Source organism: Globicephala melas, chromosome 13 (genome assembly GCF_963455315.2).
Source record: "Globicephala melas chromosome 13, mGloMel1.2, whole genome shotgun sequence".
Lineage (NCBI taxonomy): Eukaryota > Metazoa > Chordata > Mammalia > Artiodactyla > Delphinidae > Globicephala > Globicephala melas.
Window position 1 is genome coordinate 29,790,956 of NC_083326.1, and position 15,964 is coordinate 29,806,919.

Here is a 15,964-nt window from a genome sequence, read left to right on the forward strand (position 1 = left end):
AAATTTGGGGGTCCTAGACCTCAAAGGGGAGCATCTTTGGTCTTCCCTGTACTTAGGACCAAAACAGACAGTGATCCTGGCATACAAATAACAAAAACAAAGGTGCAGGAGACCACAACTACTCAATAAAAGCTATTTATGCCCAATAAATAGTTTCCAAAAGAAAAGTAATTTGCTTTTCACTGAATGAATTCAGGAGAAATGAACACATTGAGATACACTGTTTTCCACCTGTTATCAACCTGCCATCCATAAAGTCAGTTCTGCCACTACCAGCAGGGGGTGCCTGACCACAGGAGAAACAGCCACATAGTTTCCCAAAAGGCAACCTACAAAAATACGTTTACCTGTATTTACATGAAAACTTCTTTGGGTGAAAGTTTAGTTTTCAAAGTACAAGTGGAACATTTTCTCCTCGACACTGGATTCAAGTAGAAAATACAGGTCATATAAAGTTTGATTGGCTGAAACATGAATAAACCTTTAAAATTACTAAATATGTGAATATTGCTAGAATACCAAAGGAAGTGACAATGAATTTAATCTGTGTTGTTAGAAATCTTTACATTCCATGTGACTTGTTATTTAAAATCAAAGATAACAGAACCCACACACCCAAATGACTGACCTTTCAAAGGCCTGTGTGAAGTGTTGGAAACACTTCAGAAACTGCCCTCAGAGTCACAATCCACAGGAAAAGACTGGTTTTTACCTCAGAGTAAATGCTGGCTTTTGATCACAGACGGTACTGGTGGGCTGTGCCTTCCACTGTCTTCCCAAAATTGAATTCACCTCAAAGGCTAAACAGGGCACCTCTGACGGCCTCACAAAACTGCCTATTGGGGCGAGTCCACCGCTGCGGCCACCACGACCACTTCACGCTATGTGAGACAGGACTGCAAACAGTGCAACGTTCTGAAATTCATCCTCTACCGCCATGCTTATTATTCCAGGTGTGGGTGCATTTGCTCTTGAAAACCAGCCTCTACCTTCCTGCCACGTCCCATCTTCATAGCCTCTGGCCCGTCAGCAGAATCAGTGCAAATCGGCAGGAAGCACAGTGAAAACATGAATCTGACTATTTTAAAAAAGTAATTTTAAAGCTTCATTTTAAAAAGTATATTTTTAAAATTTAAAAACGAAGTATTTTCTGCACTTGGTCGGATTCTTTCTACCACTTGACAAAGGTGCTGGACCCTCACCCAGCCTCGTGCAGACGGTGCAGGTATTTCATGTTCTGTGGAGAAATTCTACAAAAATACAATATGCTTTTCTCTCCATAAGTTGGAATAAAGAGTAGGGTGGTGGGAGAAAAGGGAGGGATAAGTAAAAACAACACAAAGGAGGCGTGCAGTATACAATTTTTTCTTATTTTAAGACTGGAATAAAACGTGAAGAAGTATTTCCCCTCGGGAAACTGACCTGTCTGACGCCTGGCCCTACAGGGTGACTGCCGGCCCGTGCTCTTCCACCCCTCCGGGGGGCAGGGCCAGGCTGTGGCGGGGGTCAGACCGGAGGGAGCTGAGCAGCCTCTGGACACTGCCCTCCCGCCCAGGGCTGTGCAGGCCGGGCGCCAGGCCAGCGCCGTTGACCCGAGCGAGGCTGCCTGGTGGCGGCCTGGGTACCAGCCGGGGCTCCAGGACGCCCTCGAGGACCACGTCGGCCTCTTCGTCGCTCTCCATCTCGTCAGGGGGCAAGTTCTGCAGGACGTGGGCTGTAGGCAGGCTGTGGCGGCTGGCCGTGCTGTCCGAGGAGCGGCCGGAGCTGCCCAACGCACGGCTGCCACGCACCACGTTGTTCCTCTGGTTGGCCGGCTTGACCGTGACGATGAGGTTGTGGCTGTTGGCGATCATCATGTCCGTGACCTGGTCCAGTGTCTTCCCGGCCACCTCAATCCCGTTCACCTCCAAGACCTCATCGTCCACGGCCAGCAGCCCAGTGCTCTCGGCCAGGCCGCCAGGCACCATACGGGAGATGAAGATGCCGGGCACCTTCTCCAGCCCCTGTGGGGCCACGCGCACGCTCGTGCCGTCGCGGATGTAGAAGCCCAGTGGCTTCTGGCAGCCATGCCGGTACAGCCTCACACGGCGGTGTGTCTCGGGGAGGATGTCCACGTCGATGATGGAGGACACGGGGCGGAAGTCATGGGGCAGGCCAATGTGCAGGTGTGTGCGCCGGCGAGGGCCGTCCTCCCGCAGGGCCAGGGGGCGCCGCCGCCTGGACAGTGAACCCACCCCGAAGCTGCAGCGCTCGGCCTCTTCTGGAAGAGCACAGAGGAGTCAGTCAGAGGAGAGACCCGCGGGCAATGGGGAAGCACAAGTCGAACAGCATCGAACACCCAGAGCCTGAGGCTGGCCGTCCAGGTAAGGCCTGGCCTCCTGCAGCTCCCTTCCCACCACCTCTCTGACTTGTGGTGTGACCCCAGGGAAGTCTGAGGCAATGGGCAAATCAAACCGTATAGAGAACTGACTGAAACACAAGTCTCCCACACATGCCCAGGAGCTGAATGATCGATTCATTTTGTCACACTTCAGTTTGGGGGAAAGTCCCAACCTCCTGGATGATATGCAAACACAATGCAGTAACTTTATGGGTTGTTTTGCTGAGCCCACAGCAATCCTGGCATCAGGTGAGCTGGCCCAACAGTATTCACCAGGCAAAGGTTTGATGCCGAGTTCAAGCACAATCACCTCCTTAACATTAGCTCTCCGGGCAACCAACAGAATGGTTGAAAGGTTAAGAGAATTAACAATAGATGAAAGGTTTAAAAGTGCCTGACTGGATTCCGCAATGACAGTGGAGCGGGAAGCACCAGGAACGTCTTCCAACCTGGACCACAACTGCAGGGGCAGAATCTGTCTGATGTAACTAATTTGGAACTTGAGAGTCTGTTGAAGGCTCAACTTCCAGGGGAAGAACTGGACGGTAATTGCAGTCAATTTTGCTCAGTTTCAACTCTCAGCACAGTAGCAGCTGCCTAGCCCACCCCCCAGCACCCTGGGAGGCAGCTGTGCACTGTTCCTGGAGAGTATGTGGGCCAGGGTGGGCAAAAAGGACCCTGCTCTCCAAACATCAGGCATCTGTGCCCTGATTACGGACTGCTACTTCTGATCACAAAGGTGTAGACAGAGGTAGGTGGCTATTGTACCTCCCTGCATTGTTGCAAGCCCCTCTCCTTCTACCTGAAGGAGCGTCCAGGAGAGTTAATGGACTGGCACCCTTTCTCTCCCTTCATTTTTCACCTTTTTTCATTTTGGGAGCCAGACCTTAAAGTCTAGGACAGTAAAAACAACTGCATATATGGGGAAAGTTAGAAGTGACTGTGCATGCTCAAGGAAAGACTCAGAAAGGACCTTAGAAAACCTTAAGTTCACACCTTAATGTTGATACCCAGCAAAGAGCCTCCAACAATTAAAAAAAAACACCCCAAAACAGTAACAAAAACCCAGCAAACCCTGGGGAAGGGGTAGAATCTGATTTCCAGAGCTACCATGTTATTAGCTTAATCTCCAGTGTTCAACAGCAACAAAAAAAGTCACAAGACATACAAAGAAACGAGAGTGTGCCCCAAAGGAAAACAGTAATAGAAACTGTCCCTGAAACAACCTGACGGCAGATTTACTAGACAAAGACTTTAAAACAATGGCCTAAGACATGATCAAAAAACTAAAAAAAAAAAAAAAGAGATGTGGGTAAAGTCAAGAAAACAATGTATGAACAAAATGGAAACATCAACAGACAGAAAACCTAAAAGGAAACTAAGTAGAAATTTTGGAGATGAAAAGTACAATAATGGAAATTATTGAACAGGGGACTCAAAGGCAGATTTGAGCAGGCAGAAGAAGGAATCAGTGAACTTGAAGACAGGACAGTAGAAATGATCATATCTGAGGAACAACAAAAACAAAAGGTTAAAGAAAAGAGAACAGAGTGTAAACAATCACTGGGACACCATTAAGCAAACTGATATATGCCTTGTGAGAGTCTGAAAAGGAGAAGAGAAAGGGGTGGAGGGAATATGGGAAGAAATAATGGCTGAAAACTCCCAGACTTGAGGAAGTGTGCAAATGCAAACATCCAAGCTCAACAATCTCTATGTAAGATGAAGTCAAAGAGACACAAGATTACAAAATAATCAAACTTAATAAAGACACAATATAGGGGGCAGAGTCAAGATGGTGGCATGAGAAGACGCCAAGTTAGCATCTCCCCACAACTAGGGCTCCTGCCTGCCACTGATGGGGGACCCTGATGCCCAAGGAGATGGGAGGAATCCTCAAGTAAACCGGTAGGATGTGGGGGGACTGGGGGGGAGGAGAAGTGGAAGCCAGACAGGATGGGGCCCCTGAGGCCGGGGAGATCAGGAGAGGCAGGGGGAGGGGCCCTGTGAGAGGAGCAGGAGAGGAGTGGAGGGCAAGTGCCCACCCACTCAGGCCTGGGGAGCCTGCTGGGCTCCCAGGCTGATCCCCGCCCTCCAGGACAACCCCCCCACCGGCAGCATTCGTCCTGGAGGCATAGGAAGGAGGCCGAGAGGCGAACAGGAGAGGCAGGTGGGAGGGGCCCTGTGGGAGGAGCAGGAGAGGAGGGGAGGGTGTTTGCCCTGCCCACTTAAGCCCGGGAAGCTTGCTGTGCTCCAAGGTGAAGTCCCCCGCCCTCTGAGACCAGGAGTGGGGGGCACGCCTTGGCCCCTTCTGTTCCGTTGAGCCTAAGCCCCACCCTGCACAGCCCCCAGGGCCTTTTCCAGCCCTGTGGGTCCTAAGCATAGGCCCCGCCCACCACCCAAACCTCGCTCTTGCTTAGGCCCCGCCCTCCACAGCTGGGGCCTTTCCCCCCCTTTTTTCCTCCTCTTTTTTTTACTAGTGTGGTACTGTTGTACCCTCTGGTTGTTGATCCATCTATATTTTTACTCATAGTATTTCTAACACATCTGTTAGGTTCCTAGTCTAATTCTATTTTGGGCTTTGTTATTGTCCTCTTTTTTTGTTCTGCCACCCCACATGGTTTGCAGGCTCTTGGTTCTTGAGCTGGGGGTCGGGCCGAAGCTCCTGCAGTGGGAGCTCCAAGTCTGAACCACTGGACTAACAGAGAACCTCAGACCCCAGGGAATATTCATCGGAGTGAGGTCTCAGAGTTCCTCATCTCAGCACCAAGACCCAGCTCTACCCAACAGCCTACAAACTCCAGTGTTGGAAGCCTCAGGCCAAACAACCAGTAAGAAAGGAACACAATCCCACTCATAAAAACAACAACAACGACAAAAAACATGGGACAGCAAAAAAATATTTCCAGATGAAGGAGCAAGGTAAAAACCTACAAGACCAAATAAATGAAGAGGAAATAGGCAGTCTACCTGAAAAAGAATTCAGAGTAATGATAATAAAGATGATCCGGAATCTCGGAAATAGAATGGAGGCACAGATTGAGAAAATACAAGAAATGTTCAACAAAGATCTAGAAGAACTAAAGAGCAAACAGAGATGAGCAACACTATAACTGAAATGAAGAATACACTAGAAGGAATCAATAACAGAATAACTGAGGCAGAAGAACAAATAAGTGACCTGGAAGATAAAATGGTGGAAATAACTGCCGAGGAGCAGAATAAAGAAAAAAGAATGAGAAGAACTGAGGACAGTCTCAGAGACCCCGGGGACAACATTAAACACACCAACATTCGAATTACAGGGGTCCCAGAAGAAGAAGAGAAAAAGAAAGGGTCTGAGAAAATATGTGAAGAGATTATAGTTGAAAACTTCCCTAACATGGGAAAGGAAATAATCACCCAGGTCCAGAAAGCACAGAGTCTCCCATACAGGATAAACCCTAGGAAAAACACACCAAGACACATACTAATCAAACTAACAAAAATTAAATTCAAAGAAAAAATATTAAAAGCAGCAAGGGAAAAACAAAAAATAACATACAAAGGAATCCCCATAAGGTTATCAGCTGATTTTTTAGCAGAAACTCTGCAGGCCAGAAGGGAGTGGCAGGATATACTTAAAGTGATGAAGGAGTAAAACCTACAACCAAGATTACTCTACCCAGCGAGGATCTCATTCAGATTAGATGGAGAAATCAAAAACTTTTCAAACAAGCAAAAGCGAAGAGGATTCAGCACCACCAAACCAGCTTTACAACAAATGCTAAAGAAACTTCTCTAGGTGGGAAACACAAGAGAAGAAAAATACCCACAAAAACAAACCCAAAACAATTAAAAGAATGGTAATAGAAACGTACATATCGATAATAACCTTGAATGTAAATGGATTAAATGCCCCAACCAAAAGACACAGACTGGCTGAATGGATACAAAAACAAGACCCATATATATGCTGTATACAAGACACCCATTTCAGACCTGCGGACATATACAGACTGAAAGTGAAGGGATGGAAAAAAGATATTCCATACAAATGGAAATCAAAACAAGTTGAGTAGCAATACTCGTATCAGATAAAATAGACTTTAAAATAAAAACTGTTATAAGAGATAAGGAGGGACGCTACATAATGATCAAAGGATCAATCCAAGAAGATACAACAATTATAAATGTTTATGCATCCAACATAGGAGCACCTCAATACATAAGGCAAATGCTAACAACCATGAAAGGAGAAATCGACAGTAACACAATAATAGTAGGGGACTTTAACACCCCACTTACACCAATGGACAGATCATCCAAAATGAAATAGATAAGGAAACACAAGCTTTAAATGACACAATAGATGAGATGGACTTAACTGATTATTTATAGAACATTCCACCCAAAAGTGGCAGAATACACTTTCTTTTCAAGTGCACATGGAACATTCTCCAGGACAGATCCCATCTTGGGTCACAAATCAAGCCTCAGAAAATTTAAGAAAATTGAAATCATATCAAGCATCTTTTCTGACCACAACGCTATGAGATTGAAAATCACTTACAGGAAAAAAAAAACTGTAAGTAAACACAAGTACATGGAGGCTAATCAGTGCGCTACTAAATAACCAAGAGATGATTGAAGAAATCAAAGAAGAAATCAAAAAATACATAGAAACAAATGACAACGAAAACATGACGACCCCAAACCTATGGGACACAGCAAAAGCAGTTCTAAGAGGGAAGTTTACAGCAATTCAGTCTCACCTCAACAAACAAGAAAAATCTCAAATAAACAATCTAACCCTACACTTAGAACAACTAGAGAAAGAAGAACAAAGATAACCCAAAATCAGTAGAAGCAAAGTAATCATAAAGATCAGAGCAGAAATAAATGAAATAGAAATGAAGAAAATAATAACAAAGATCAATAAAACTAAAAGCTGGTTCTTTGAGAAGATGAACAAAATTGATAAACCCTTAGCCAGACTCATCAAGAAAAAAGGGAGAGGATGCAAATCAATAAAATTAGAAATGAAAAAGGAGAAATCACAACTGACACTGCAGAAAGAGAGTACTACAAACAACTATATGCCAATAAAATGGACAACCTGGAAGAAATGGACAAATTCTTAGAAAGGTACAATATTCCAAGACTGAACAAGGAAGAATTAGAAAATATAAACAGACCTATCACAAGTAATGAAATTGAAACCGTAATTAAAAATCTTCCAACAAACAAAAGTCCAGGACCAGACAGCTTCACAGGCAAATTCTCTCAAATATTTAGAGAAGAGCTAACACCAATCCTTCTCAAACTCTTCCAAAAAATTGCAGAGGGAAAAACACTCCCAAATTCACTCTACGAAACCACCATCACCCTGATACCAAAACCAGAAAAAGATACCACAAAAAAATTATAGACCAATATCACTGATGAACATAGATGCAAAAATCCTCAACCAAATACTAGCAAACAGAATCCAACAGCACATTAAAAGGATCATACACCACGATCAAGTGGGATTTATCCCAGGGATGCAAGGATTCTTCAATATACGCAAGTCGATCAATGAGATACACCATATGATCATTGAAGTAGATGCAGAAAAAGCTTTCAACAAAATTCAACACCGATTTATGATTAAAAACTCTCCAGAAAACGGGCATGGAGGGAACCTACCTCAACATAATAAAGGCCATATATGACAAACCCATTCAAGCATCATACTCAATGGTGAAAAACTGAAAGCATTTCCACTAAGATCAGGAATAAGGATGTCCACTCTTGCTACTCTTATTCCATGGCAATCAGAGAAGAAAAATAAAAGGAATGCAAATTGGAAAAGAAGAAGTAAAACTCTCACTGTTTGCAGATGCCATGATACTATACATAGAAAATCCTAAAGATGCCACCAGAAAACTACTAGAATTAATCAGTGAATTTGGTAAGGTTGCAGGATACAAAATTAACGCACAGAAATCTCTGGCATACCTATACACCAACAACAAAAACTCAGAAAGAGAAATTAAGGAAACAATCCCATCTACTATTGCAACAAAAAGAATAAAATACTTAGGAATAAACCTGCCTAAGGAGGTAGAAGACTTGTACTCAGAAGACTATAAAACACTGATGAAAGAAATCAAAGATGACATAAACAGATGGAGAAATATACCATGTTCTTGGATTGGAAGAATCAATATTGTGAAAACGACTGTACTACCCAAAGCAATCTACAGATTCAGTTCAATCACTATCAAACTACCAATGGCATTCTTCACCATTGAATTAGAACAAAAAATTTTACAGTTTGTATGGAAACACAAAAGACCCCAAACAGCCAAAGCAATCTTGAGAAAGAAAAATGGACTTGGAGCAATCAGGCTCCCCGACTTCAAGCTATACCACAAAGCTACCGTAATCAAGAAAGTATGGTACTGGCACAAAAACAGAACTATAGATCAATGGAACAGTACAGAAAGCCCAGAGATAAACCCATGCACATATGGTCACCTTATCTTTGATCAAGGAGGCAAGAATACGCAATGGAGAAAAGACCGCCTCTTCAATAAGTGGTGCTGGGAAAACTGGACAGCTACATGTAATAGAATGAAATTAGAACACTCCCTAACACCATACACAAAAATAAACTCCAAATGGATTAAAGACTTAAATGTCAGACCAGACACTATAAAACTCTTACAGGAGAACATAGGAAAAACACTCTTTGACATAAACCACAGCAAGATTTTTTTTGACCCACCTCCTAGAGTAACGGAAATAAAAACAAACAAATGGGACTTAATGAAACTTAAAAGCTTTTGCACAGCAAGGGAAACGTTAAACAAGACGAAAAGACAGCCCTCAGAATGGGAGAAAATATTTGCAAATGAAGCAACTGACAAAGGATTAATCTCTAAAATATACAAGCAGCTCATGCAGCTCAATATCAAAAAAACAAACAACCCAATCCAAAAACAGGCAGAAGACCTAAATAGACATTTCTCCAAGGAAGATATACAGATTGCCAACAAACACATGAAAGGGTGCTCAACATCACTAATCATTAGAGGAATGCAAATCAAAACCGCTATGAGGTATCACCTCACACCAGTCAGAATGACCATCATCAAAAAGTCTTCAAACAACAAATGCTGGAGAGGGTGTGGAGAAAAGGGAACCCTCCTGCACTGTTGGTGGGAATGTAAATTGATACAGCCACTATGGAGAACAGTATGGAGGTTCCTTAGAAAACTAAGAATAGAACTACCATATGACCCAGCAATCCCACTACTGGGCATATACCCTGAGAAAACCATAATTCAAAAGGGTCATGTACCACAATGTTCATTGAAGTACTGTTTACAATAGCCAGGACATGGAAGCAACCTAAGTGTCCATAAACAGATGAATGGATGAAGAAGATGTGGCACATATATACAATGGAATGTTACTCAGCCATAAAAAGAAACGAAACTGAGTTATTTGTAGTGAGGTGGATGGACTCAGAGTCTGTCATACAGAGCGAAGTAAGTCAGAAAGAGAAAAACAAATACCGTATGGTAACGCATATATATGGAATCTAAAAGAAAAAGAAAAAAATGGTACTGATGAACCTAGCTGCACGGCAGGAATAAGGATGTAGACGTAGAGAATGGACTTGAGGACACGGGGAGGGGGAAGGGTAAGCTGGGAGGAAGTGAGAGAGTGGCATGGACATCTATACACTACCAAACGTAAAACAGATAGCTAGTGGGAAGCAGCCACATAGCACAGGGAAATCAGCTCGGTGCTTTGTGACCACCTAGAGGGGTGGGACAGGGAGGGTGGGAGGGAGGCTCCAGAGGGAGGGGATATGGGGACATGTGTATGCATATGGCTGATTTGCTTTGGTGTACAACAGAAAGTCCACACCATTGTGACGCAATTATACTCCAATAAAGATGTATCAAAAAAAAATACTAGACTCAGTATAATCTTACATGCTCCAGGACACAGGGCAGGAGCAGTAATTTGAAAGGAGGCTGGGTCACACCCACCTGCTGATCTCAGAGCGCCCCCTGGAGTGGCAGGAGGCATCTGCAGCTCACCCTGGGGACACAGACGCTGGTGGCAGCCACCTTGGGGAACTCATCCTACCACATGGACACCCGTGATGGAAAGTGCTGTTTTTGAATTCTCCCTATAGCTTATCAGCTTCAGGACCCAGCCCTGCCCCGCCCAGCAGCCTGCAGGCACCAGTACTGGGAGGCCTCAGGATAAGCGACTAGCCAGGCAGGGACACAGCCCCACCCCCACCAGCAGGCAGGCTGCCTTAAGACCCCCCCCAGCCCCCAGCCACTCCTGCCGACAGCCCCGCCCACCAGAGGGCCTAGGCCCTGGCACCACACCCTGGAACTAGATGCAAGACCCCCACGGCCTTGCCAGAGGGGGTCTTGGATCTAGCCAGAGACTAGAGACTAGATCCACAGCCAGAGACTGCAGGACCCAGCTCTGCCTACCAGTGGGTAAGTACCAGCCCCAGAACCCCCTGGGCCCCCAGCCCTGACCAGAAGCAGGCAGACACCAGCCCCAGGACCACTGCAGCCAGAGACTCCAGGACCAAGCTTCACCCACCAGTGGGTGGTCGCTGGCCCGAGGATCCCTGCCGCTTGCCTTTTCAGGTGTCAGGCGACATGTCAGCAGGCTGGCAACAGTATCAGGACACCCCAGGACTCAGCCCCGCCCACCAGTGGGACGACACCAGCTGTAGGACCCCAAGGACCCTTCAGCCAGAGGCCTCGGGACCTGGCTTCACCAAGCAGTGAGCTGGAACTAGCCCATGGACCCCCCAGTCCCCAGAATCACCCACCAGAAAGCCAGACCAGCTCTGAGATAACCTTAGAATCCTCAGCTAGCTGCCCAGGGATACAGTGGGCCAGCACCAGCCTTGGGATACTGTAGAACCCACAGCCAGCCATGTCAGGAGCAGGACCCACCCACCAACAGGCCAACACTAGATCCAGGAACCCCGGTTCCGCAGCCATCTGTGCCAGAACCAGGCTCTGCCCAACGGTGAGCACCAGATCTGGGACCACCCTGGGTTCTGCAGCCAGCCACCTTGTGACCTTGTCCTGCCAACCAGAGGCCAGCAGCCTCCGCACAAGGCAGGGCCTGGCAAACAACCAGACGGGGCCAGCTGCACCTACCAGACTGCCCACAATAGTCATCCTGCCACAACAGAAGGACCAGCGCAGCCCTCATATAGCCCTAGAGCAAACAGCTCTGGTGACTAGAGGGCAGTGTGCCGCAGGGAACACAGGACATCTCCTAAAAAAGACTACTTCTCTAAGATCAGGAAATGCAACCAACGTATGAGACACACAGAAATAAAAACAGCAAAATAGGTAAAATGAGGCAACAGAGGAACATGTTCCAAATGAAAAAACCCCGAAGAACTAAGAGAAGTGGAGATAAGCAATCTACCCAATAAATAGATCAAGGTAATGATCATAAAGATAATCAAAGAACTTGATATAAGAATGGATGAGCAGAGTAAAAAGTTAGAAGTTTTTAACAAAGAGTAAAAAAACAGAAGGACCAGAGACAAAGAATACGATATCTAAAATGAAAAATACACTAGAAGGAATCAATAGCAGATTAAATGATGCAGAAGAATGGATCAGCTAGCTGGAAGATAGAGTAGTGGAAACCACTGAAGCTGAACAGAAAAATGAATGAAAAGAAATGAGGACAGTTTAAGAGACCTCTGGGACAACATCAAGTATACTAGCTTTCTCATTATAGGGGTTCCCAGAAAGAGGAGAGAGAGAGAAAGGGGCAGAGAACATATTTGAAGACATACTAGCTGAAAACTTCCGTAACCTAGGAAAGGAAACAGACGTCCAGGTCCAGGAGGTAGAAAGTCCTAAGCAGGATCAATGCAAATAGGACCACACCAAGATACATTGTAATTAAAATGGCAGAAATTAAGATAAAGAGAGAATATTAACTGCAGCAAGGGAAAAGCAACAAGTTACATACAAGGGAACTCCAGTAAGGCTAACAACTGACTTTTCAGCAGAAACTCTGCAAACCAGAAGGGAGTGGCACCATATATTTAAGGTGATGAAAGGCAAAAACCTACAACCAAGAATACTCTGTTTGGCAAGGCTCTCGTTCAGATCTGATGGAGAGGTCAAAAGGTTTACAGCTAAGCAAAAGCTAAAAGAGTTCAGCACCATGAAACCAGCCTTACAAGAAATGTTAAAGGGGGGGCCTCCTTGGTGGCGCAGTGGTCAAGAGTCCACCTGCCGATGCGGGGGGCGTGGGTTCGTGCCCCGGTCTGGGAAGATCCCACATGCCACGGAGCAGCTGGGCCCGTGAGTCATGGCCGCTGGGCCTGCGTGTCTGGAGCCTGTGCTCCGCAACGGGAGAGGCCACAACAGTGAGAGGCCTGCGTACCGCAAAAAAAAAAAAAAAAAAAAAAAAAAAAGTTAAAGGGACTTCTTTAAGCAAAGAAGAAAAGGCCACAACTGGAAACATGGAAACTATGAAAGGAAAAAGCTCATCAGTAAAAGCAAGTATACAGTAAAGGTAGCAAACCTACCATGTACAAAGGTAGTAAGAAGGTTACAAGACAAAAGTAGTAAATCACCTATATCTGCAATAAGTAGTTAAGGGCTACAAAAACAAAACAAAATGTAAAATATAATATCAAAACAGTTAATTGTGAGGGGAGGGGAGTAAAAATGCAGGGTTGTTTAAATGTGTTTGAAATTACGAGATCAGCAACTTACCATCCCTCATGGTAACAACAAACCAAAAATCTATAATAGATACACAGAAAAGAGAGAAGTTTCTAAACATAACACTAAAGATAGTCATCAAATCACAAGACGAGAACAAAAGAAGAAAGTATCAAAAAAGGACTACAAAACAAACAACTAAAATGGCAATAAGTATGTACCTATCAATAATTACTCTCAATGTAAATGGACTAAATGCTCCAATCAAAAGATACAGAATGGCTGTATATGGATACAAAAACAAGAGCCATGTATATGCTGCCTACAAGAGACTCACTTCAGATCTAAAGAGACACACAGATTGAAAGTCAGGGGATGGACAAAAGTTATTCCATGCAAATGGAAATGAAAATAAAGCCAGGGTAACAATACTTACATCAGACAAAACAGACTTTAAAACGAAGACTGTAACAAGTAACAAAGGACGTTACATATTGATCAAGGGATCACCCAAGAAAAACATATAACAACTGTAGATATATATGTACCCAACAGAGCAGCACCTCAATACATAAAGCAAATATTAACAGATATAAAGGGAGAAATTGACAGTAGCACAATAATAGTGAGGGACTTGAACATCCCACTACCATCAACAAACAGATCATCCAGACAAAATCAATAAGGAAACTGGTCTTAAATGACACATTAGACCAGATGGACTTTTATATATATATATATATATATATATATATATATATATATATATATATATATATATATATATATTCCATCCAAAAGCATCAGAATATACATTCTTTTCAAGTGCACGTGGAACATTCTTCAGGGTAGATCACATGCTGGGCCACAAAGAAGTCTCGGTAAGTTTAAGAAATCATATCAAGCATCTTTTCCAACCACGATGCTGTGAGACGAGAAAATCAACTACAAGAAAAAAAGTGCAAAAAACAAAACCATGTGGAGGCTAAACAATACTAAACAACAAATGGATCACTGAAAAAAATCAAAGAAGAAATTAAAACATATCTGGAGATAAATGGAAACGAAAAAACAATGACCCAAAATCTATGGGACATGGCAAACACAGGTCTAAGAGGGAAGTTTACAGTGATACAAGCCTACCTCAGGAAACAAGAAAAATCTCAAACAAACAGCCTAACCGTACATCTAAAGGAACTAGAAAAAGAACAAACAAAACCCAAAGTTAGTAGAAGAAATAATAAAGATCAGAAGAAATAAGCGAAATAGAGACTTAAAAAAATAGAAAAGATCAATCAAACTAGGAGCTGCTTCTCTGAAAAGATAAACAAAATTGGTAAAACCTTCAGCAAGACTCATCAGGAAAAAGAGAGGACCCAAATCAATGATATCAGAAATGAAAAAGTTACAACTGACACCAGAGAAAAACAAAGGATCATAAAGAGATTACTATGAACAGCTGTATGCAAAGAAAATGGACAGCCAAGAATAAATGGACAAATTCCTAGAAGTGTACAATCTGCAAAGACTGAACCAGGAAGAAACAGAAAATATGAACAGACCAATTACCAGTAATGGAATTGTTGGAGGTTTTTTGATTACTAATTCAAACAAAAGTCCAGGACCAGATGGCTTCACAGGTGAATTCTACCAAACCTTTAGAGAAGAGTTAACACCTATCATTCTCAAACTGTTCCAAAAAATTGCAGAGGAAGGAACACTTTCAAATTTGTCCTATAAGGGCAGCATCACCCTGATACCAAAATCAAAACCAGACAGAGCTATCAAACAAAAAAGAAATTTATAGGCCAATATCACTGATGAACATAGACACAAAAATTCTCAACAAATTATTAGCAAACCAAATCCAACAATGTATTAAAAGGATCATACACCATGATTAAATGGGGTACATAGGATGGTTCAACACCCACAAATCAATCAGTGTGATATACCACTTTCACAAATTGAAGAATAAAAATCATATGATCGTCTCAATAGATGCAGAAAAAGCTTTTGACAAAATTCAACAGCCATTTATGATAAAAACTCTCCACAGTGGGTATAAGGAGAACCTACCTCAACATAAGCAAGGTCATATAGGATAAGCCCACCGCTAACATCTTACTCAACGGTGAAAAGCTCAAAGCATTTTCACTAAGATTAGGTGCAAGACACCATCGCCAATTCTCACCGCTTACATTCAGCACAGTACTGGATGTCCTGCCCACATCAATCAGACCAGAAAAAGGAAGAAAAGGAATCCAAATTGGAGAAGAAATAAAACTGTCACTACTTACAGATGACATGATACTATACATAGAAAATCCTACAGATGCCACCAAAAGACTACTAGAGCTCATCAACTAATTCAGTGAAGGTGTAGGATACAGTTAATAGACAGAAGTCTGTTGCAGGTCTGTACACTAACAACGAACTATCGGAAAGAGAAGTTAGGCAAACAGTCCCATTTATAAGCATATGAAAAAAGAATACATAGGAATAGATCTAACTAAGGAGGTAAAAGACCCGTGCTTGGAAAATTAGAAGACACTAATGAAAGAGACTGAAGATGACACAAAGAGAAGGAAAGATGTGCTGTGCTCTGGATTAGATCAGTATTATTAAAATGACCACACTGCTCAAGGCAATCTGCGGATTTAATGCAGTCCCCACCAAAATACCCATGAGACTTTTCACAGAACTAGGACAAATCATTTACAACTCTATATGGAGGGACTTCCCCGGTGGTCCAGTGGGCAAGACTCTGCACTCCCAATGCAGGGGGCCTGGGTTTGATCCCTGGTCAGGGAACTAGATCCCACATGCATGCTGCAACTAAGATCCTGCCTGCCACGACTGAAGA

At 43.6% G+C, this 15,964-nt stretch overlaps 1 protein-coding gene across 1 annotated transcript in view; it reads right to left on the reverse strand.

Annotated features, from left to right (window-relative positions):
* Window positions 1-1,298: 1,298 nt before the first annotated feature.
* Window positions 1,299-15,964, reverse strand: part of PARD6G (par-6 family cell polarity regulator gamma) — a 105,838-nt gene continuing 91,172 nt past the window's right edge. Inside the window, exon 3 of the mRNA XM_030868275.3 lies at window positions 1,299-2,260. Within this exon, the coding sequence (XP_030724135.1) occupies window positions 1,440-2,260 (821 nt within the window). The 3' untranslated portion in view covers window positions 1,299-1,439. The remainder of the gene's footprint in view (window positions 2,261-15,964) is intronic.